Genomic DNA, 20,972 nt, shown 5'->3' on the forward strand with positions numbered 1-20,972 from the left:
AATGATATAAGGTTAGATTAGATTATATTCGATTAGAATAAACAAAATCCAAGATTATAGTAAAATATACTTTAAATGAGAAAAAACTACATATCAGTCTAGATGAAATGTGATGAGACTGGATTAGAGATTGTATGTTGAGATTAGGATTGCATTACATCTGATATAAAGATGATAGCAGATGACATGAGATGAGATCAGATTATTGTTGAACAGAGGTGAAATTGGGTGAGATTAGATTATGTTGCATAAAATTACAAAAGATATTGAATTTGAGATAGTGAAAATGAGATGAGATACACTGCAGAGAATACAGAACAGAAACAAACAGCACTGGTATATTATGCCTTTATTGTACTTTTTTTTCTGCAGCATCTGCCAGCAGTCAAAAAAGAAAGAAAAAACAAAGCCTCTGCAGGGCGTCCATTGATATTTTAGATCAGTCAGACATCCAGCTGCGCAGTTAGTGTCATACCACCTAATTACTGTCCATTTGGCAAACATGTACATACTGTAGATGACCTAAAATACACCCCGTCCAACAAAATAAAAACAGCGGACTATGCACAGCTTGATGGGGTTTTCGTCAGATCAGCATGCTGTGGGGTCCTGGTTCTTACAGGCCGTTTTGATTACAGGAAGTAACACTGAGTCACTAATCTTGCTTCTTTCTGAGTCAGAAATCTGATCTGGCACAAAGAGGCCCCATGTTGTCAGGGGATCAGTATTTTCTTCTTTCAAATGTTCCAAATTATCAGTGAGAAAAACCATGCAGAATTTTAAAAACTGAAGTAACGGCACAAACACTGGGCCAAAAGGGGAACAAAAGCACACTGGATAAAAACATCAAATTGTACATAACATTTTTTTCTCTTTAAGTGTTTTCATGTTGTTCAGACATAGCTGAGTGAGAATGCTTGACTCGTTAGAGAGCAGCCTCTGGCACAGTTTGAATCATACGTAATTTTAAAAGTAAAAGAATTGTTTTTGCAGATTTGCAGACTTCCCATATAACACAAGATTTAATTTGGAACATGGACTGAACATTCCACTGACTTCACCAAAATGTGTTTCACATGAAAACACTTTACATAACCAGCTGGCAGATTAGAGCAGCATAGAAACCAACATGAAGTTACAGTAATATTGGTGGCATCAGACTGTTTAAAGCCAAATATGCACAAGTGATGTGTAAGTTTCTCTTATCTTGTCACCATAATGAAATCTATTTGAATACAACAAGGAAAGCTGTGGATTTTGAGAAGAGAAAGCAAGTATAGTGCAGCCTGTTAAACACTGTGGTTTGAGAGTTACACTTTTCTATACTTGATAGAGCTGAGTAATGTTCAAGGAATGAACAAATCACTGCTGCTGACCATGGGCGGGACTAAATGTGGACGTTATTAAGGGTGGTAAAGCTTTGATGGTCCAATTTTTTTTTTTTTTTCCTCAAGGCATGGAAAGTTCTGAAGTATGAAACATTGCACTTACACTAATTTCTCAGACAACCTTACATTTACATTGCTTTAATGTGTGACTCATCATCATCCAGTTCTTTACAGCTTTCTTGATGACTTAAGACTGAAACAATCTGCATCTCGTTCCCTTTTTTGTTCAGTCTGATGGCTTTCCTCATCTTAACAAATTCATATGTTCCATGTTATTTGTACTGAATTGTGTAGGCTTATGATAAAGTTGCTCTCATTTTATCTTGCTGCTGTTGCTTTTCAGATGTGTGGTCCCTGATCATCACTACATACCACAGTTTCATCACTGCTGATTTTTCTTTTTAGTTGCAAGTATTGATTTGTTCAAATTTATATCTCAAATCCCATTCTGGTATGATAGTAATACACACAGTAAATGGCACAGTAACAATTTAGTGCAGTAGAATGGAGACTTCTGCCCCCACGTGTTAAATCACTGGATTTTAAAGTCAGTAGACAAGTGTTAAGAATGCCTGCTGTGCTTTTCTAGGCAAGTACATCCAAAGTATTGTTATAACAACTATGAATTCAATGGCACATGTCTGTGAAAACTTGTCTTAATGTGTAATCTCTTTTCACTACTTTTTTTGCTTTTATTTTGTCTTATGATGAAACAACTAATGATCAATCCTGAACTAAAAATATACGCTGTCATAAACATCATGTGCAGCTGTATTCAGAAATAATGAGTCACTCTCTTCGTAAGGAAAGATTCATGTTCAATGATTATAAGAATTACATTACTTTATGAGAGTTACTCTGCCTCCCAATTAAACCTAAAATGCCTCAAAGCTGTTTTTCATATCCAGTATATGGTTGTGAGGATCAGGTACGGACAGTGTTCTTACAGGGACACAGAGAAAAATAAAACAATAAGAAAACAATAGCTAGGATGGACTAGTGTGATTTTTTTTCGTTATTTTTCTCAGGTACAGAAATAATGGTGATGATTATGATGGTGATTATTAGATTTGGAAAATATCTGCTTACACTGAAACAAGTGGTGGGAAAACTGAGATTTCCCAATCTCTGACTGAACCACATTAAAGCAGCTGCGCTTAGAAGAATTCATTGTTGTGAAGCACTGCTACAGCCAATATGATGACATCTGCCTTCCAGTTCTTGGTTTTGCATTTGTACCCATGTATAAAATGCATTGATCTCACAATGAAACTGAATCCAAATATAAGTGAGCTTATTAGTGCTGTGCATGTTGTCTTGAGTAAAGGTGATACTATACAATGTCATTGCTTTTAAACAGCTCTTCATTTAAAAAAAAAACTCTGAAAGTGTCATTGGAGTGTAACTATACTTGTCTTTAAAAAGTTTTTATTTTTAATGTCTTCACCAAAGGTCTTAGTATGAGACTGTGACCGCCGTCACTGTGGGTGTTCCCTTTAATACATGGGTGTTACTTTATGGTGAATCATCAGTCTTATGTTGAGCATTTTATAAGACTTTCCTTAAAATCCCATTTGATACAGAAATGATGTATTATATTATGTAGTTTATATATACTACATAATATAATACATCATATACCATTATATTATGTAGTATATATATATATATATATACTACATAATATAATACATCATAAAATGATAAAAATGAACACATCCAATGCTCTAATACAAGCTGTATGACTTGTTTGATTTGTTTGTATGTCTTTTAGACAATGTTCCATAGAAATACAATGAATAGTCATGAGTCTTCAGTGCCATCCAGTGGCCACAATGTGTAACTATACCACAGTCCGTTCAAAGGTTTGACTAGACTCTTGGTATGTTTTTGTGTCTAATCTGATAGTTGTGCTTACTCATTGTGACCACCAGAGGACACAAACACATTTATCAGCACATAGTCACACCTTTGTCTATCAAGTTTACATAGCACAAGCCTGCTTCTGTTCTGGTAAACTACAAAGATACACATTGTGACTACACAATATAGTATAATAACTTACTTAGCTATGTATGCAAAGATGCTGGTGAACCTTTCTAGCCTATGATGCTCACAGTGAGTGGTTTCAACTGATTAGCATCAAGTTAGACACAATGAAATTAGTGATACTTCTTGTCGATTTGATTCAATTCAGTTCAACTGGGCTGTGTTTGCATGAAAGTTTCACCAAAACAATGTTTACAGAGCATCAAAATACAGCCTGATGTGTAATTATAAAGCAGAACCTGTAATTGTGCGTATGTATGTGTGTGCTTTGTGTGTCTATGTTATTCAGCTTCATTAATATTTAATATTAATATTTAATAACGCAACAGTTTTGAGTGACCTATGTCTCTTGTAGTCATCGCCACTTCTATGCACTAGGTGGCGGTATGGAATTATGTTCGTGACAGTGAACAACTTTAATTCAGAGGAGAAGAAGAAGCTATCGGCGCTCGGTTTGTTTGTTAGCTTTGAGTTGCTAACGATACATTTTGTTTCAAGTGCGGCGCTCAGGCTGACGACGACTCGCTTTATGAAACCGATTTAACAAGTGAGACACATTTGACTTAACTGAAATTTGGTTATATACTGTGGAAATAACGTTACGTTGGTTTTATCACATATGTTGACGTTAGCCTACTAGCTAGTGTCTCCATTCGTGTTACACCTATAATAAAGGTTTGACTTACAGTCTGTAAAACAGGATGAACAGCCTTTTGTTAGGTTCTGTTTGTAACCTGAGTGTTATTGACTGTGTGAGGTGATAAGTTAATGTTAGGGCTAATTGTTAGCTGAGTCACTAAATCTGTCTTTTACGTTTGCTCGCCCTGTGTTTCTTTGTGTTTTTTATACCCAGACTACTCTGAGCGAGGTACTGTCACCTGCTCAATCTGCTGTGACTTTGGTTTTTACTTGTGCCTGCTCGTCAAGATGAATCGTCCAAAGCCTACAACTCTTAGGCGCCCCAGTGCTGCAAAACCATCAGGTAAGATGCCAACATCAGTGCTGAAAACTTCACTGCTGTTAGTTTACACATATGATTATATGTGTATGATAGTGCTGAAGCCAAACAGCGTAAAATCCCTGTCTGCTTTTCCCAGCTCACCCTCCACCAGGGGATTTCATCGCTTTGGGATCAAAGAGCCAAGGAGGAGAGCCCAAAGCCCCTGCAGTCCTCCTGAAACCAGCATCCACAGGTTTACCAGCAGACCGCAAGAGAGAGACCGCCTCCACTCTGCCCTCCTCTTCAGGTCTGTCCAGCCTCACCAAAAGGCCCAAACTTTCCACCACCCCTCCAGTCAGTGCCCTGGGACGACTTGCTGATGTTGCAGCTGTGGACAAAAGGGCAATATCACCCTCAATAAAGGAGCCATCAGTGATACCTATCGAAGGTAAATCAATGTCTTTTTTTTTTTAATAAGTATTTGGGCAGTTACAGTGTTTTTATGTTGTATCTATTAATTTGTTTCGAACTGATTGTGCTGAAGAAATGAAGAACAACAAGTTTCATTGTCCAAATGTTTGTAGTCTGTTCTGCTATGTATTTTGTACCAAGTCATAGTAATAAAATTCTTCTTGTTTATTTTAGTGTCACCTGCAGTGCTCCTGGATGAAATTGAGGCTGCAGAGTCAGAAGGAAATGACGATCGCATCGAGGGACTGTTGTGTGGAGCAGTGAAACAACTCAAATTGAACCGCGCTAAGCCTGACATTACTCTGTACCTTAGTCTCATGTTCCTGGCCAAAATCAAGCCCAATGTTTTTGCCACAGAAGGGATTATTGAGGTAAGACTTGTGTTGCGGGGGCACTGAACTATGTATTCCAAGGGAAAAAGACTGGGCCTTGCATAATTAATTTAATGTATGGTCACTTGCTAGTTTACCTAGTACACCAAATACGCTAATGCAGCAGACCTGCAATAAATGTTGGCATATTAGTGTATTTTGTTCAAATTGTTTGAGAGGTGTTATGTGATAATTTTTGCAATGATCTTACTCAAAATAAGAAAAATATCTGTCTATATGCTGACGTACATTTCAAAAACACTGACTCCACAAAAGAACATCTGTTGGTAATAAGTTCCACCAATCTCTCTATTGTTACTAGGCCTTGTGTAGCCTTCTGCGTCGAGATGCTTCAATCAACTTTAAAGCAAAGGGAAACAGCCTGGTGTCTGTTCTTGCTTGCAACCTCCTGATGGCAGCTTACGAGGAGGATGAGAACTGGCCAGAGATCTTTGTCAAAGTGACGATCATCTAAATTTCAAACATTTGTTATGCATTTTTTGGTGCTCTTTTACTTATCTTTAGGCAATTTGTCAACCTAAAATGTGTTTTCAGGTGTATATTGAAGACTCACTGGGTGAAAGAATCTGGGTGGACAGTTCTCACTGTAAGAATTTTGTTGACAACATCCAGACAGCTTTTGCCACAAAGATGCCCCCTAAGAGTATGCTGCTGCAGGCTGACACCGGACGCTCTGGTGGAGATCTCAGTGCAGGTATAGTACAGTCAACAGACACACTGGCTTGTTGGTATTTAGGATTGCTGATGCAGGAAACAAGTGCTGAGTTTGGGTCTTCTAGGTAGCAGTCCTCATCCTTCAACCCCAGATGAGGATGACAACCAGGCTGAGCTGCTGATAGCGGAAGAGAAACTCAGCCCGGAGGATGTGGGCCATGTTATGCCGAGGTATAAAACTACCCAAATTAATGTGAAGACTGCTCTAATCTACAGTTCTGGAAATTATCAGATTTGTTTTATGTTTTGGGGGTAGTTTAGCCTTAATGCTTTATATTACATTTTCAAGATTTTAATGTTTGTCACAGCTAAATAATATATATTGAAATTTGCAAATTTGTCTTCCCTTCTGCTATATTGTAGGTATGATGAACTAGCAGAGAGTGTGGAGGACTATGTGCTGGATGTGCTCAGGGATCAGTTGAACCGCAGGCAACCAATGGACAATGTGTCTCGAAACCTGCTGCGACTGCTCACGGCCACATGTGGTTACAAAGAGGCACGTCTCATGGCTGTGCAGAGGCTGGAGATGTGGCTCCAGAACCCAAAGGTGAGAGATGCAACACTGATCCTGGTATAAATGTACATCTACAAATGTTTCTTTGTCATACAATCTGTATAACTAAAAAGGAAAACATGCCTCTAAAATTGTAAAATACTTTAATACTATTTAATACTATGTGTTTGCAGCTGACTCGACCAGCTCAAGACCTCCTCATGTCCTTGTGTATGAACTGCAACACTCATGGAGCAGATGACATGGAAGTGATCTCCAACTTGATTAAGATCCGGCTCAAACCCAAAGTTCTCCTCAACCACTACATGCTTTGTGTCAGGTCAGTTGAGTTTCTTTGCCTTGCTTTGGTCTTCACTCTACTCTGTGACTTTGACTAACTGGCATATTGAATGTGGTTCTGCAGGGAGCTTCTCAATGCACACAGAGACAATCTGGGCACTATGGTTAAGTTGGTGATTTTTAATGAGCTGTCTAATGCCAGGAATCCCAACAACATGCAGGTCCTTCACACAGTTCTGCAGCACAGCCCAGAGCAGGCACCAAAGGTGAAAGGAGAGATTTTTGATATTTTCATACTAAAATCATATATTTTATTTTTTTGTATGCATTTTTATTTTCCTGGCTTTTAAATTCTGTATTTATTCTCAATTGTTTTCTTAAAATCAACATTTGTTTCTCTTTTTGTCTGTAGTTCTTGGCAATGGTGTTTCAGGACCTGCTCACCAACAAGGACGATTACCTGCGAGCGTCCCGAGCTTTGCTGAGAGAGATCATCAAACAGACCAAGCATGAGATTAATTTTCAGTCTTTCTGCTTTGGTTTAATGCAAGAGAGAAAGGAGGCCACCTATATGGACATGGAGTTTAAAGTAGGTGCATATGGAAATGCAGCTTTAATTGATGCGTTTTAACTGTTTACTCTGAACTGCTTGTTCTTGTCTGTCCCACAGGAGCGTTTTGTTATTCAGGTAACAGATTTACTGACTGTTTCCATGATGTTGGGCATTACTGCTCAGGTCAAAGAAGCAGGCATTGCATGGGACAAAGGAGAGAAGAAAAGTGAGTGGTGTGTGTTTAACAGTATTACAGGTAGTACAGGTGATTGGTTTTGCCTAAATTTGTGTCTGGTTTGTTTCAGATCTGGAGGTTCTGAGGTCATTTCAGAATCAGATTGCTGCTATTCAGAGAGATGCTGTGTGGTGGCTTCACACTGTAGTTCCCACCATCAGCAAAGTTGGTGCAAAAGACTATATCCACTGGTCAGTATTTTCGTATATCAGTTGTGTTTATTGCAGAACATTCACAAGGTATTTTAAGCTCAGTATAGTTGAGTTATTTCATGCCTCTCATGTTTACAGCCTTCACAAAGTGCTTTTCACAGAGCAACCTGAGACGTATTACAAGTGGGACAACTGGCCTCCAGAGAGTGACAGAAAGTGAGCATTTCTCCAGGATTTGGAAATTAAATGGTTTAATTTTGCTTTTTATTATCTGGAATTGACCAAACTGATATTTTTCTTTCCTCAGCTTCTTTCTTCGCCTCTGCTCTGAGGTACCTTTGTTGGAGGACACACTGATGCGCATTCTGGTGATCGGGCTGTCGCGTGATTTGCCCCTGGGCCCAGCTGATGCCATGGAGCTTGCAGATCACCTGGTTAAAAGGGCTGCTGGAGTTCAGTCTGACGGTGTGTGAATATCCATTTAAGCTCTAACTGTTCATGGTCACAGTTAAAACATTTGCTCAACACATGTGCTTCAGTTAATGAGCAGCCATTTGGGAGAATTCAAAGGGTCGTCTCCTTATTCGCATCTTATCCTAACAATACAGCATAATGATGCACGAACAAAAGATATGTAGTCTTCACTGTAAATGTTTCAACACTTATGATGATTCTTGGCTTTTGGAGGCTGTAGAAATGACTGACTACTTCTTACACAGATCTGGAGGTTCTGAGAGTGGAGAGGATCCAACTTATTGATGCAGTGCTGAATCTGTGTACATATCACCACCCAGAGAACATCCAGCTGCCAGCAGGGTACATCCAGTGTCTTTTAAGAACGCTTATATGTTGTGTAGTTTACAGTCTATAAAATAACAAATGACTCCTAATGTTTAAGGTACCAGCCACCAAATTTGGCCATATCCACGCTGTATTGGAAAGCATGGCTCCTGTTGCTTGTGGTAGCTGCATTTAATCCTCAGAGAATAGGTACAATCAAATTTATGTTTCATTTATAAGACTAATTAATAAATATACTTTCATTAACTATATCAATCATTTTGTTCCTTTAGGTCTGGCTGCTTGGGATGGCTATCCTACACTGAAAATGCTCATGGAGATGGTTATGACAAAGTAGGTTGTCGTTTAGAGTTGAATTGTTTCAAGGTAATAATGCTGAACAGCTAACCCACATCTCTCTGCTTGCATAGTAACTATAGCTACCCGCCTTGCACCATTGCGGATGAGGACACAAAGACAGAGATGATCAACAGGGAGCTGCAGATCTCCCAGAGAGAGAAACAAGAGATCCTGGCCTTTGAGAGCCACTTGGCAGCAGCTTCCACCAAACAGACCATCACAGAGAATAACAGTCTGCTATTGTCCCAGCTTACAAGTCTGGACCCACAGTAAGATATCTAGAGAAATTCCTTTACAACATGTGTATGAAATAACAGAAATCCAATATAGTGTATACTTATTTTGTATGTCAGGATATTTTTTGCATATGACAAAGTTCAAAGTTTCTGTTTTGTGCTCAGGGGCCCTCCTCGTCGACCTCCACCACAGGTCCAGGAGCAAGTAAAGAGCCTCAACCAGTCTCTGCGTCTTGGACATCTCCTCTGTCGCAGCCGCAACCCAGATTTTCTCCTCAACATTATCCAGAGACAGGTAATGCAGCACCTTTCCTCTTCTATTAAAACTCACACTGATGGAGAAATCAGCGGTATGCCCTCCTTGATGCATAGAAAGTGTAATACATGACAGAGAAATGCATTGGCCAACAGAGCCTAAAATTATGTAGCCAAAATCTTATATAAGAAGAAATAAAACTCTGTAGTGTAACTGTGTGATTACCCCATGTTTTCATTCCTTTCACAGGCTTCCTCTCAGTCCATGCCGTGGTTGGCTGATTTGGTTCAGTCCAGTGAGGGGTCTTTGGATGTGCTTCCAGTGCAGTGCCTGTGTGAATTTCTTCTGCATGATGCAGCAGATGATAGTTTTCCAATAGAGGATGATGAAGAAGGAGAGAGCAAAGAACAGAAGGCCAAGAAGAGACAAGTATGTTAATTATCACATCATAATTTACTGTTGGCAGTTAACAATTACTGAAATTGTCATGTTTGTGTTATTTCTTATTTATTTTTTTAATTTACATACTGTGTATTGAATTCTGCACTTATTTGTAGCTGAGTTTAAAACAGGCGACACCAAGTCTTGACTTATCCTGAATTTCTGTTAGAGACAACAAAAGCAAAGACAGCTACTTGGACGCCTGCAGGATCTTTTGTTAGGTCCTAAGGCTGATGAACAGACAACATGTGAGGTGCTGGATTACTTCCTGCGTCGTCTCAGCTCGTCTCAGGTGGCATCGAGAGTCCTAGCCATGAAGGTAACGTACTAGAAGCAGAAAAAATCTCTAGCAATGTTGTGTAAAAAAAAAAAAAAAAAAAATCAAGGTTTTGTGTGCAGGGTTTATCATTGGTGCTGAGTGAAGGAGGCTTTAAGGATAGAGAGGAGAGGGATCAGCCAATGGAGGAGGACTCTGCAGATGCTGAGCTGTTGCCAGGGTACCAGTGGCTGCTACAAGACCTGCCAAAGCTCCCCTTGTTTGACAGTGTCCGAGGAATGACGTCCACTGCTCTGCAGCAGGTCAGTGTCTGACTCAGCAGTGACATATCTATAACTGGCATTACATGTAAACCATTACAATAACTTTTTAAAAGACACTCTTGCCTTACTGCTTCCCTAAAGGCCATTCATATGGAAACAGATCCACAGACCATCAGTGCCTATCTCATCTACCTATCCCAGCATGCACCAGTGGAGGAGCAGGCTGCTCATAATGACCTGGCTCTGGTAATCACAGCTAGTTGCTTAAATATTAGCTTCAAATGCTTTTCTTTAATGAGACTTGTTTTCATGAAGCACTGCTGACATGAATCTGCTCTTCCCCTCACTCTCTTTAGGATGTAGCCCGTTTGATCGTTGAACGTTCCACCATCATGAACACCCTGTTCTCTAAACACTCCTCCAGGCCAGAGTCTGATGCTGTGCTTTTTGCTTTCCTCACCATTTTTTCTACCTACACAAAGAGGATGAGGAAAACGAAAGAGGGAGAGGATCTCTACAGCTGGGTAAGCACTGCTAACTGTCTGTGGACATTTGCTGGGGAACTACAAAGAAAAGCGTAGATTCAGATTATAACTTGTGCTTGACAAATGCTATGTTTTTTATTTATCCAGTCAGAATCTCAGGACCAGGTGTTTCTGCGTTGGACTACAGGGGAGACAGCTACGATGCACATCCTTGTAGTCCATGCCATGGTTATCCTGCTTACTCTGGGGTCACCCAAAGGTAGTGTTGTACACGTTACACTTCAGTGTTTTCCCTGTTAGGGAGGCTGTAGGAAAACACTTACTAAAATGTTTTTTTTTCTGCAATATTTACAGGAGAGAGTGATTTTTACTCTCTGTTGGACATTTGGTTTCCTGATAAGAAACCTCTACCCACTGCCTTCCTGGTTGACACTTCAGAGGAGGCTCTTCTGCTGCCTGATTGGTTGAAACTGAGGATGATCCGATCAGAAGTCTCTCGATTGGTTGATGCAGGTACAACTTCTGATATTACAACAAACTTGATTTATTTACTTGGTGAGTGTTCCTTTAGTTTTAATTATACTATACATATGTTTCTCAGCTTTGCAAGACCTGGAGCCTCAGCAGCTGCTGTTGTTTGTTCAGTCCTTTGGCATTCCAGTATCCAGCATGAGCAAACTGCTGCAGTACCTGGATCAGGCCGTCTCGCATGATCCACAAACACTTGAGCAGAACATAATGGACAAGCGTAAGAGTGCACTACATATTCTACTCTTGAAATGTTTTCTGATTTTGAGCGTTCTAATCTTAAAATTATTCTGACTTATCTCATTTTGGATTTCTTCTAACAGACTATATGGCCCACTTGGTGGAGGTGCAGCATGAGCGTGGTGCCACTGGAGGGCACACTTTCCATGCATTACTGAGCTCCTCTCTTCCTCCACGCAGAGGTCAGTGTCGTCATCCATCAAATTATGTGCATTTTCAGCATTTTGCATTTAAATCACAGGATGCATTCATGTTTAGATTACTCACATCAAGTTTTGATTTGAATATTTTAAATGTGTTAAACAATATTAAACTTTCATAATCATATATGGCATGTTGTTAATGAAAGGTATATGTATAATATTTATCAAGTGTTTCCTGACTACTTCCTACCTGACAGATTCGTCTGAAACAATCAAGGCCAAAGTTACTGTGGATGCCCCCCATAGCTCTGTGAAGATGAGAGCAGCCAATCAACTTCCTGCAGTTGGGCCTGATGACGATCTAACTGGCATGTTGCTCCAGGTAGGATTTATTAGCTGTTTTGAAATTTTTGGTGGTAACTTCCTGAATAACAGAGTTAAACACAATGTCCAAGGAAAGTGTATTCCCTTATTTTGTTATTGGTAGGCAACTTGGATGTCAAATAGTTTTTTCCTTTTTTTCACAGATATTCCCCTTAAAAGTGGATCCTCGCTGGCATGGCCCCCCTCCCAAACAGCTCTCTCTGTCCCTGCAGCAGGCCCTGGCTAAAGAGCTGATGCGAGCCAAGCAGGGCCAAATTCAGCAGGGTGGGTTGGCATTTCGACTCCTTCAGGCTATCACTACCCTGCTGACCTCTACCCATGCAGGACCTATTGTAATGTCAATGCACTGTAGCCATGCCCTCTCCTGTCCTCTCATGCGCCAGCTTCACCTCTACCAGGTAAGGCTTGTTAATAATCAGTATATATTTCTATACTTTGCTTTATCAGATATTGAATTATAATATTTCTGCTTAATGTTTCTTTTCTCGCAGCGTCTCGTGTCCCAAGACATTACTTTCTCATCGCTATTCCTCAAGGTTGTCGTTGAGATGTTAATCTGGTTAGACAACCCAACTGTGGAGTCAGGACCACTGAAGACTCTGCTTAAATCCTTCGCTGGTCAAAACTCTCACAAGCACAGACACAGTGATGGTAAGCAACTAAACTGTTTAACTATTTATGTTGATGTGTTGGTTAATTCATTTGATATAAACTATGTCTTTGTCCTACAGTGCGTACAGGTTTCCTCCATCTTGCTGAGGCTTTGGCATATCGCAGAGACACTGAGGTGCCATTGAGAGCCATCATTGCTATGCTGAAAGCTGGAGAGAGATGTAATGCAGAGGCTGAGCTCATTGGCAAAGGTATGAATGGAGTAATTGTGTGGATGTATATGTGTATTGAGTTCATTTGAGCTGCCATTAGAATAGCTGAAACAGAATTATTATCACTTGCTTAATGGCTGATTAGTTGCTGAACATTTTACTGACTTGCACGGGGCTTTTCAGTACATTGGCTTCTTAACTTAGACACAGTACATTGATTATGGTCACTGAATGAATTTGTATTGTATTTGCTTTCAGTACAGATAGAATCTGCTGTAAAGCTGTCAAAAGTCCAGTACTAAGCATGCTGTTTTTATTATTTTTCAGTCTTACAGGGCCTGATGGAGGTGAGGTCGCCCTATTTAGAGGAGCTTCTGTCTCTGTTAATGACTGTTGGTACACAGAATGGGACAGCTGGGCCTGTTGCCATGGTGATTTCGTTGCTGCTCCAGGAAAGCGATGAGCAAGCTGTGAAAAAGGAAGTGGATTCTAGCAAGTGAGTGCTACAATTTGATTTTCCTCTGAAATCCTGCAAGAAACATTTGTGTTTGACTGGACTTAAATGAAAAACATGGCTGCCTGTGACAAATATAGTAAGACAGTGCTTGCTGTCTGTGGGCTTGGACAGATACACAGCATGTGAAAATCCCAGAATAGTTTACAGAATCTATTCTATCCTGGGTTTAAGCAGCACTGACAGTGAGGCAGGTACATGGTGCAAACGTTGCTCAATGTGACATGCAAGGTCTGGTCCAAAGAGTGCAAGTAGATGGAGTGATTTTGTATTCTCTGTGTCTTGTTAGAAAACAGCTATCTTAAATTAAGAAGCAGTTCAACTTCTTTGTAAATGTTGTGTTATTACACCATTCGACCAATCATTCAATTTTATGTGCCTTTATGGACACCAGCAAAATGAAAAGCAGGTTGGATGAAAGTGTGATTATGTTAATATCTTTTGTAACTTCTGAAAATGATCATTTGCTTGGAAAAAACAACATTTCTTTAGGAACATGTTGTATTGCAGATGTATGGTACTTGATTAAGGCTGTTGGAATTCGTAAGATGTTCAGTCACATGTCCGTACAAGTAACCCGTCAGTTTCACCTTTTCCAGCAGCTCTGAGGTGACAAAGTCAGGACTGAGCTCTGGGCTGCTCGTTGACTGGTTGGAGCATCTTGACCCTGAGGTCACTTCAGTGTGTCCAGACCTTCAACAGAAACTGCTTTTTGCTCTCAACAAGGTAGGATAAGCATTGCCTGTGGGTTATGTTCTCGTACTGTCTTATCATATGACAGTGGCTGGTTTGCATGGTGTTACTGATCATCCTTTCTCACTATTTCTCGTTTTTAGGCTCGAGGCACCCCTGCCTACAGACCTTATCTTTTGGCCTTACTGACACATCAGTCTAACTGGTCCACTCTGCTGCAGTGTATCAGTGCTCTTCTCAGCAAGCACAGAGACTACAAGTATGTTGTTTTTTTTTTTTTTAAACACGATTTTATATTACCCCAGTTACTGCTATGTTTTTTTTTCTAGTTCCAACGAGATTGTTTTGAGCAAAACATTTCTAAAAATGAGAGATTATGTTGAATGTTTGCATAACATCTTTTAGATTGGATCCATCATCAGCTTTGGATTTCCTGTGGGCATGCAGTCACATCCCGCGGATATGGCAAGGCCGTGACCAGAAGATTCCTCAGGTATGTTCAAAAGCCTACATTTAAAGTCACTAGTCTTGTTTTAGTTGTTTTTTTTCCCCCTTCATTTTTGATGAAACAGAAGTCAGAGAGTTCCTTGCAGCTCATTTCACTGTTTTGATTTTTGTCTGTGCAGAAGAAAACAGAGAAATTTGTGCTGCAGCTCAGTTCTGAGGAGCTCATCAGTCTAGTGGACCTGATCCTATCGGAGTCAGAGCTCAGTAGTCACGACTCGCCACAGGATGATAAAAGCAGCATAGACCAGGCCTCCTGCTCCCTCATCCAGTCCAGGCTACCCCTCCTTCACTCCTACTGCAGTGGAGATCTGGAAAACATCAAGAAAGTTTCAGATTACCTCATCAGCTGCACAAAGAAATGGAATGAAACGTAAGGTGTAATTAGTTGTCATAGTCCTAGTATACTTATAGTTTCAATGCTTATCTCATGTCTTCCAAAGTTTACTCTTTCCTCTTTCGTCATCCTTCCCTCGAAAACACATATGTTCACCAAATTGCTCCAGCCCATCCATTTCTACAAACTGCATTGTTCTTTCTAATTAGCCCAAATATGGAAAGTCATTTTTTTTCTTGTGCTGATAAACTTGGGGTAAATCGCACTAGATTTTCCTTCTCGATGCAGATGAACTTTTTAGACTTCCTCTGTCAGCCACAATGCTGTGGACCAGGGAAAACTCGATAATTAGGTCTATTGGTGTGAAATTAAAACCAGCAGAAAGTCGTCTGTACTGTGATCTCTTTAAAAGCTCAGTGTATTATAATGAAGCCAAGAGGATTAAGGCTGAAGCTCTAAACTTGCCTGTGTTGTGAATTCCTGCTCTGACTTAGCTGTCAGAGATCAGGGTGCAACTCTTTGTGGAGGCAAACCCTCCTTTCATGAATATGTCTCTGGTTATTAAACCACTTTAATGAGGAAACTTTGGCCAAGGTCAAGCAAAATTAGCTTTCGAATTACAGTATTTTAAGTACAGCTTAGCTGTCTGGTAAAATGGTTGCTAGTGAAAATATGTCAGGATAAAAACATGTTGAAAGTAAAGGGTTTTGGCCTTGTGTTGAATAAACATTTGATTCTATGTTAGGCATTCTTCTCGCAAAAGCTCGCTGTCAGATAAGCTGGTGTTTATTCCAATTACATACCAACTATTGAACATGGAGCAGGCTCTTTACTCTTGGTCAAGGTCGCTGTGATTTGCTTAATGCACAACTGTAATAAACTCTTCTGTTCGAGTGCATCATTTGAGCCTGGCAAGAGCCTTGGCCAGTAAGAGGATTTTATAAAACTGCAGTGACTTTAAGGCAAATACCTCAGAAGTATATTACACCATTCATGTGTCTGGCTTGTATTAAGTTACATAAATTGTGTCTTGTAAACAGAAACAATAGAAAAGTGATTTTTTGTGCTCTCTAACCTGCTTTCATTTCAGCCTGAAGGATAATCAGTAAAAAAGAGAATTTGACAAAACCTGGAGTATTTTTTGTGGATATTCTGAAACATGAACTGTCAGCTGTATCATTTCTGCACAGTAAAGCTCCCCTGAGGTTAGAGGCTGTGACCAACTTTCTGTGGCTGCACAAAATTGGTCAGCCAGCCACAAACTGCATAACTCCCATAACACAGCAACATCAGGCTTGATTATTTAGTTGCTAAGCTTCTGGCTTTATGATGGACAGCTAAATTGTCCTAAACCAATAATAAAATATGTTTTCCTTAAAGTGTATGGCATATTCATGTAGCTGATAGCTTGCCTCTGAAACTTTGTTTTTTTTGGCTTTCAGTGCAATGAGCAAGCGGTGCCAGAACTTGCTGCTGCAGATCTATCTGCACTTTCCTGAGGTCATTCAGCATGTTACCCTGCCAGAAGGCACCTTCAGTCGTGGAGGAGCTGCAGACGGCAGCAGCTGCAAGGCAAGGATTTTATGCAGACTGCATAGTTGTGGTTTTGCTGTAACATTTGGATTTTTATTCCTTTTGTTTGTTTGTTTGTATCCTTCTTAATGTTGTGTCTGGTTAGATTTAGTGGTTACTTTCTGAATACATGTTAATGTTAGAGAGTGAAAACAGATTTTCTATAGACTTGTGTATAATTAAGGTTAGCAGCACATGCAGTAGCACATGCAGGGAAGTAATCCCTGATTATCCCAAATGATATAAACCTACTACTCTCATTGAGTTTCACTAGCCATTAATGGCGTGTTAATAAGTTGATTTTAATTTGGGTCTGATTACATTATGAATATAAGAAAGGGATAAAGAAGTATTTTGTCTGAATTTTATTTGTTACCTTAAAGCAAAAAATGTTTTGTGTTGAGTGCTGTTTTAAATGTGAGTGCACTGGCAGCCACATGGTTGCAGCACATGTCCTTGTTCAGTTGTAGGTGGGGACCTTTGTGCACCCACTCCCTGTTTTTCTCCTTATTTCCTGTCTGTATCTCTCTAATATACTTTCAAATTAAGGCAAAACATTAAAGTACACAGTTCATAGTGTATATTTTTGGTGTATTTCTCAGCTTGATGTCCTGGTCCATCGCCTTGTCACACTGCTCGCTGATGTAGCAGATTCAAAGTCTGCTGAGAGTCGTGTGTCTGATGCCAACCTTGCTTGTAGGAAGCTGGCTGTGTCTCATCCTGTCCTTTTGCTCAGGTGATAAGACAGAATACACTATGTTGAACCTGAGTGGGTTACTAGATCTAGATTTTCTGCTGCTGTATGTTCAGCCTCTTTAACTGCTCTGTTTTTTTTCTGCAGACATCTGCCTATGATTGCAGGTCTCCTACATGGTCGCATTCACCTCAACATGCTGGAGTTTCGGCAGCAAAACCACATGATGTTCTTCAGCAATGTGCTCACCATCCTGGAGCTACTGCAGCCCCTTGTTTTCCATAGTGACCAGCAGAGGGCACTTCAAGACTGTCTCCTGTCCTTCATGAAGGTCCTTCAGGTGGGCGGCTCATACCCTTTCAATTCTCCACAAAGCAGTTTAGGATCAATATTAGACAAAACGTCTTTCTTTAATGAGCCACGGGTCAGAGTTTCACAGCTGGAATGTGTTTGTCATTCTTGTTATAGAACTTTCAGAGGACTCGTTCTCCATTGCTGTTCATCAACAAGTTTCTGCAGTTCATGCAGAACTACATAACACACAATGCAACAGCAGCAGTTCCTTATCTACAGAAACACTCCAACATCTTGCAGTAAGTAGCAGTGGTATCTGTTGAACACGTGTGTGACAAACAGCTCAAATTTATTTTTTTATATTTTCAGCAACTATTTTTTTGTTATTTAAAATAGAGCAATTGTTTTGTTGTTTTTCTTGCCAGGGGTCTTTGTGCAGAAAACCCAGACTTGGTCCAGCTGAAATCTTTGTTGGCTGGCCTCACTTTGCCTGTTAAGAGCTCTTCTTCAGAGGTTTCCACAGAAGAGAGAGATGGTAATCACCATTCTCACATCAGTTTTCAGGATTTCGTGAGTGCGTGGTGTCTTCATAAAGCTCCTGCACCCGAAACAAGTTTAAATAATCAGCATTCTCATGATCGTGTAATTTATGCCTTGGTACATTATTATTATTTTTATTTTGTTGTTTCTACGTGAGAACTTATTTTGCTGCATAATTGTTATTGATTGTTACCAGATGACTTGTCCACTGGTTCCCTGCCCCTTGTCAACATATCTGCCTCGGTTTCACTGAGTGCAGCTGACATGACGATGTACCTGAAAAAGATGTCGAGAGGAGAGGCAGTCGAGGGTAACTAACATAAACCCCTGCACTAATGTCACATCTGTAAATCCTGTATCGTTACTAATGCGCGATTTTAAAAAAAAAAAAAAAAAAAAAATTGTCTCCTGTCTTTTCTAGACGTGCTGGAAGTGTTGACAGAGGTGGATGAGAAGTCGAGGAGAAGCCCAGAGATCATCCAGTACTTTATTGTGAGTCATAAACAACAGACAACAGAAAAAGGTCAAGTATATTACCTGTCAGTGTGTAACACGTCAGTCACCACTTTGTGTTGGTCTTTTGTAGAACGACCTGCAGAGACTGATGGCTTCCTCTGAGGAGCTGTGCCGGAACATGGCTTTCAGTCTGGCCCTGCGCTGCATTCAGAATAATCCCTGGCAAGTTTATAGCAGTTTGGGACAGAACACTCACAGAAATCATGTTGGAACTGAGAGGAAATTTCTGGCGATAAATAAGAAATGGCAGAAGTCCTAACAGTGATTTTCATGATATCATTCAGTCTTCAGCCTACATACTTTTGTACAACATACTGTTCTTTTTTTAACATTCGTTGCCACTTGCTTGTCAACGTGTAACAGTGTATGTGTTCTGTGCTGCAGCTTGGCAACAGACTTCCTCCCGACTTTCATGTACTGCATGGGCAGCGGGAACTTCGACGTGGTACAGACCGCTCTCAGGAACCTACCAGAATATGTGCTTCTCTGTCAAGGTGAGAAGACACTCTTTAGCCACATCCTGACACTGAGCTGCCTGTAAACAGTCACTCCTGTATCTGTTTTGTATTATAGTCATATGAGATTTAATGAAGTCTTAGTCACACATACACAGCCGTATGTTGTAATGTGCTTCTTTCCTCTCCAGAACATGCAGACATCTTGCTTCACAAGGCTTTCTTAGTGGGTATCTACGGACAAATTGACACCAGTTCAGTGATCTCGGAGTCTATGAAGGTCCTTCACATGGAAGCAACTTAACAACAAGGTGTATCACTCTGTATCCGACTGAAAATCATTGCCATTTGTTATCTGCATTCCAGAGCTGGATTTTAAAAAAAAATTCCTTTTAGTTCAAACATTGCTCTAATTTGATCCTGCAGATTAAAGTCTGTGGCTCTTCAGTGGTTCACACTGACAGTGCCGCAAAGGAGTCTGATAATTTATTGGCTTTAAAGGATGTATTGAAAACTCCCTCTACATGAGTTGAAAATGTAATTAAAGTATATTCTAATAAAGTCAAAATTAGTGCATTAATCAAAAGAGGGACGTAAATTAGTTTTACCTGCATGTAATGATACATCAACAAATGAAAAAGACAAAAATTGGAACATTAGTTGTTACTGTATCATTAGTTAAAACCAGCGCAGCCTATACAAATTTGAAAAAATGATCAACAGTAGATAAAATCAAATGAATATTGAAATATTTAAAAGATTATTTGTTTAAATAGTGGTGCAATTAAAGTGGCATAATTATTATTTCGCTTTCATTTAGAGGGAGATTTTTGCATGTCAGTCACTATATTACAAGCAGTTACATTATTTGGCAGTATGCATTTCAGTGATTATTTGAAAAATGGCACATTGGTTTGGCTTCATATTTTTGATAGTTTGAAAATGTAATATCATCAAAGGACTTTGAAAATATTACAAATAAAAATCCAAACCTTTAAATGTGTTAATTTCCAAAACAGTGTTAAATTCCAGAAATAGCAGGACTAAATGCTTTAAAGTCATAATGCTTTACTGTTAAATGTGCACCATCTGTGAGCCACATTGATGCCAACTGAATAAAATAACTTTTGGAATATACCTTTTTTTTTTCTAATGATTTTTTTCAGCTTTGACAGGATGTGAATAATGTTACTTATTTCAGCAGTTAACCGCCGTAGTTCAGAGACTCGACAGATATTTTTCCACTGTTTAATTGGAAAGCAGTTTAATGTTGAAATCGCAGAAGCACAAATTTCACAAGAACCAATTATTAGCTTTCAAAATAATATTTTAGCACCTGAAACAAGATTGAGGGGAAAAAAATAGACGGTTACTTTTGTGGCCTTTCATTTCATTCCAATAATTCCTGGGTCCTGATAAAACTGGAAACAGCTGTCACAGGTACGCTTGCTCTTCACTGGGGTGTAACAGACAAATTAAAGGCGTGATGCACATGCTGTGATGGAAACCATTTTGCCATGAAAGTGTGAGTTGTTTTGCCCAGTGCCACTGACTTCATCTGAAAACCTCTTGATGGAGTCAAAGGAATAAGTTAAACAATGTGCAGGCATGCTGGTAAACTAGGAAAGTGGACGTCCCCATTGATGGTAAATTAACCACAGCGGTAATTGTTCAATCACACAGACCAAAGGCTGCTTTGAAGATGTGATGTGGGTAGGCCATTTTGCAGCACAGACTGCTGCTGGTGTTTTGTTACATAGGAGGACATGGAGATGAAGCCGGAGCATGGTTAAGGATCCTCAGTGAGGGTGAGACATGCCCACACTGGTGGGTCAGTGGAATTTGTCATTCACAAATAACAGGCATTGAGATGAAATGCTGAAAGCAGGTTGTCTCAGAAGACATTAATGCTTTTTCTTTTAAAATGTAACACTGTGACCGAGCCA

The 20,972-nt window shown here is 39.8% G+C and overlaps 1 protein-coding gene across 2 annotated transcripts; it reads left to right on the forward strand.

Moving 5' to 3' along the window:
- The first annotated feature begins 3,845 nt into the window (after nt 1-3,845).
- ints1 (integrator complex subunit 1) lies at nt 3,846-20,163 on the forward strand. 2 transcript variants are annotated; one of them, XM_026325489.1, is made up of 48 exons: nt 3,846-3,984; nt 4,291-4,419; nt 4,535-4,825; nt 5,023-5,219; nt 5,542-5,679; nt 5,775-5,934; nt 6,020-6,125; nt 6,318-6,504; nt 6,645-6,790; nt 6,875-7,016; nt 7,163-7,339; nt 7,421-7,529; nt 7,609-7,729; nt 7,829-7,906; nt 7,998-8,155; nt 8,410-8,506; nt 8,589-8,680; nt 8,764-8,824; nt 8,902-9,099; nt 9,232-9,361; nt 9,572-9,751; nt 9,933-10,082; nt 10,163-10,342; nt 10,445-10,549; nt 10,660-10,827; nt 10,936-11,047; nt 11,143-11,301; nt 11,390-11,536; nt 11,640-11,738; nt 11,957-12,081; nt 12,227-12,481; nt 12,575-12,734; nt 12,815-12,946; nt 13,235-13,403; nt 14,021-14,147; nt 14,258-14,373; nt 14,520-14,607; nt 14,741-14,991; nt 16,398-16,527; nt 17,130-17,263; nt 17,369-17,561; nt 17,690-17,814; nt 17,941-18,050; nt 18,252-18,365; nt 18,477-18,547; nt 18,642-18,733; nt 18,956-19,065; nt 19,218-20,163. In XM_026325489.1, the coding sequence occupies exons 2-48, from the start codon at nt 4,365-4,367 to the stop codon at nt 19,328-19,330; spliced, it is 6,558 nt and encodes a 2,185-aa protein (XP_026181274.1). In that variant the 5' UTR covers nt 3,846-3,984; nt 4,291-4,364; the 3' UTR covers nt 19,331-20,163. The 2 variants fall into 2 exon arrangements, with proteins under 2 accessions (XP_026181274.1, XP_026181275.1); XM_026325490.1 differs by having other exon boundaries at nt 14,024-14,147; nt 19,218-19,351.
- The last annotated feature ends 809 nt before the right edge of the window (nt 20,164-20,972 follow it).

The sequence above is a fragment of the Mastacembelus armatus genome, chromosome 8 (assembly GCF_900324485.2).
Source record: "Mastacembelus armatus chromosome 8, fMasArm1.2, whole genome shotgun sequence".
NCBI classification, from domain to species: Eukaryota; Metazoa; Chordata; class Actinopteri; order Synbranchiformes; family Mastacembelidae; genus Mastacembelus; species Mastacembelus armatus.

Bases quoted from the DNA above. Each gene is read 5' to 3' on its own strand.
- ints1 (XM_026325489.1), top strand. From the start codon at position 4,365: ATGAATCGTCCAAAGCCTACAACTCTTAGGCGCCCCAGTGCTGCAAAA. The intron at 7,530-7,608 runs GTGAGTGGTGTG...GGTTTGTTTCAG, and splicing joins GGACAAAGGAGAGAAGAAAA to ATCTGGAGGTTCTGAGGTCA. The intron at 14,148-14,257 runs GTAGGATAAGCA...TCTCGTTTTTAG, and splicing joins TGCTTTTTGCTCTCAACAAG to GCTCGAGGCACCCCTGCCTA.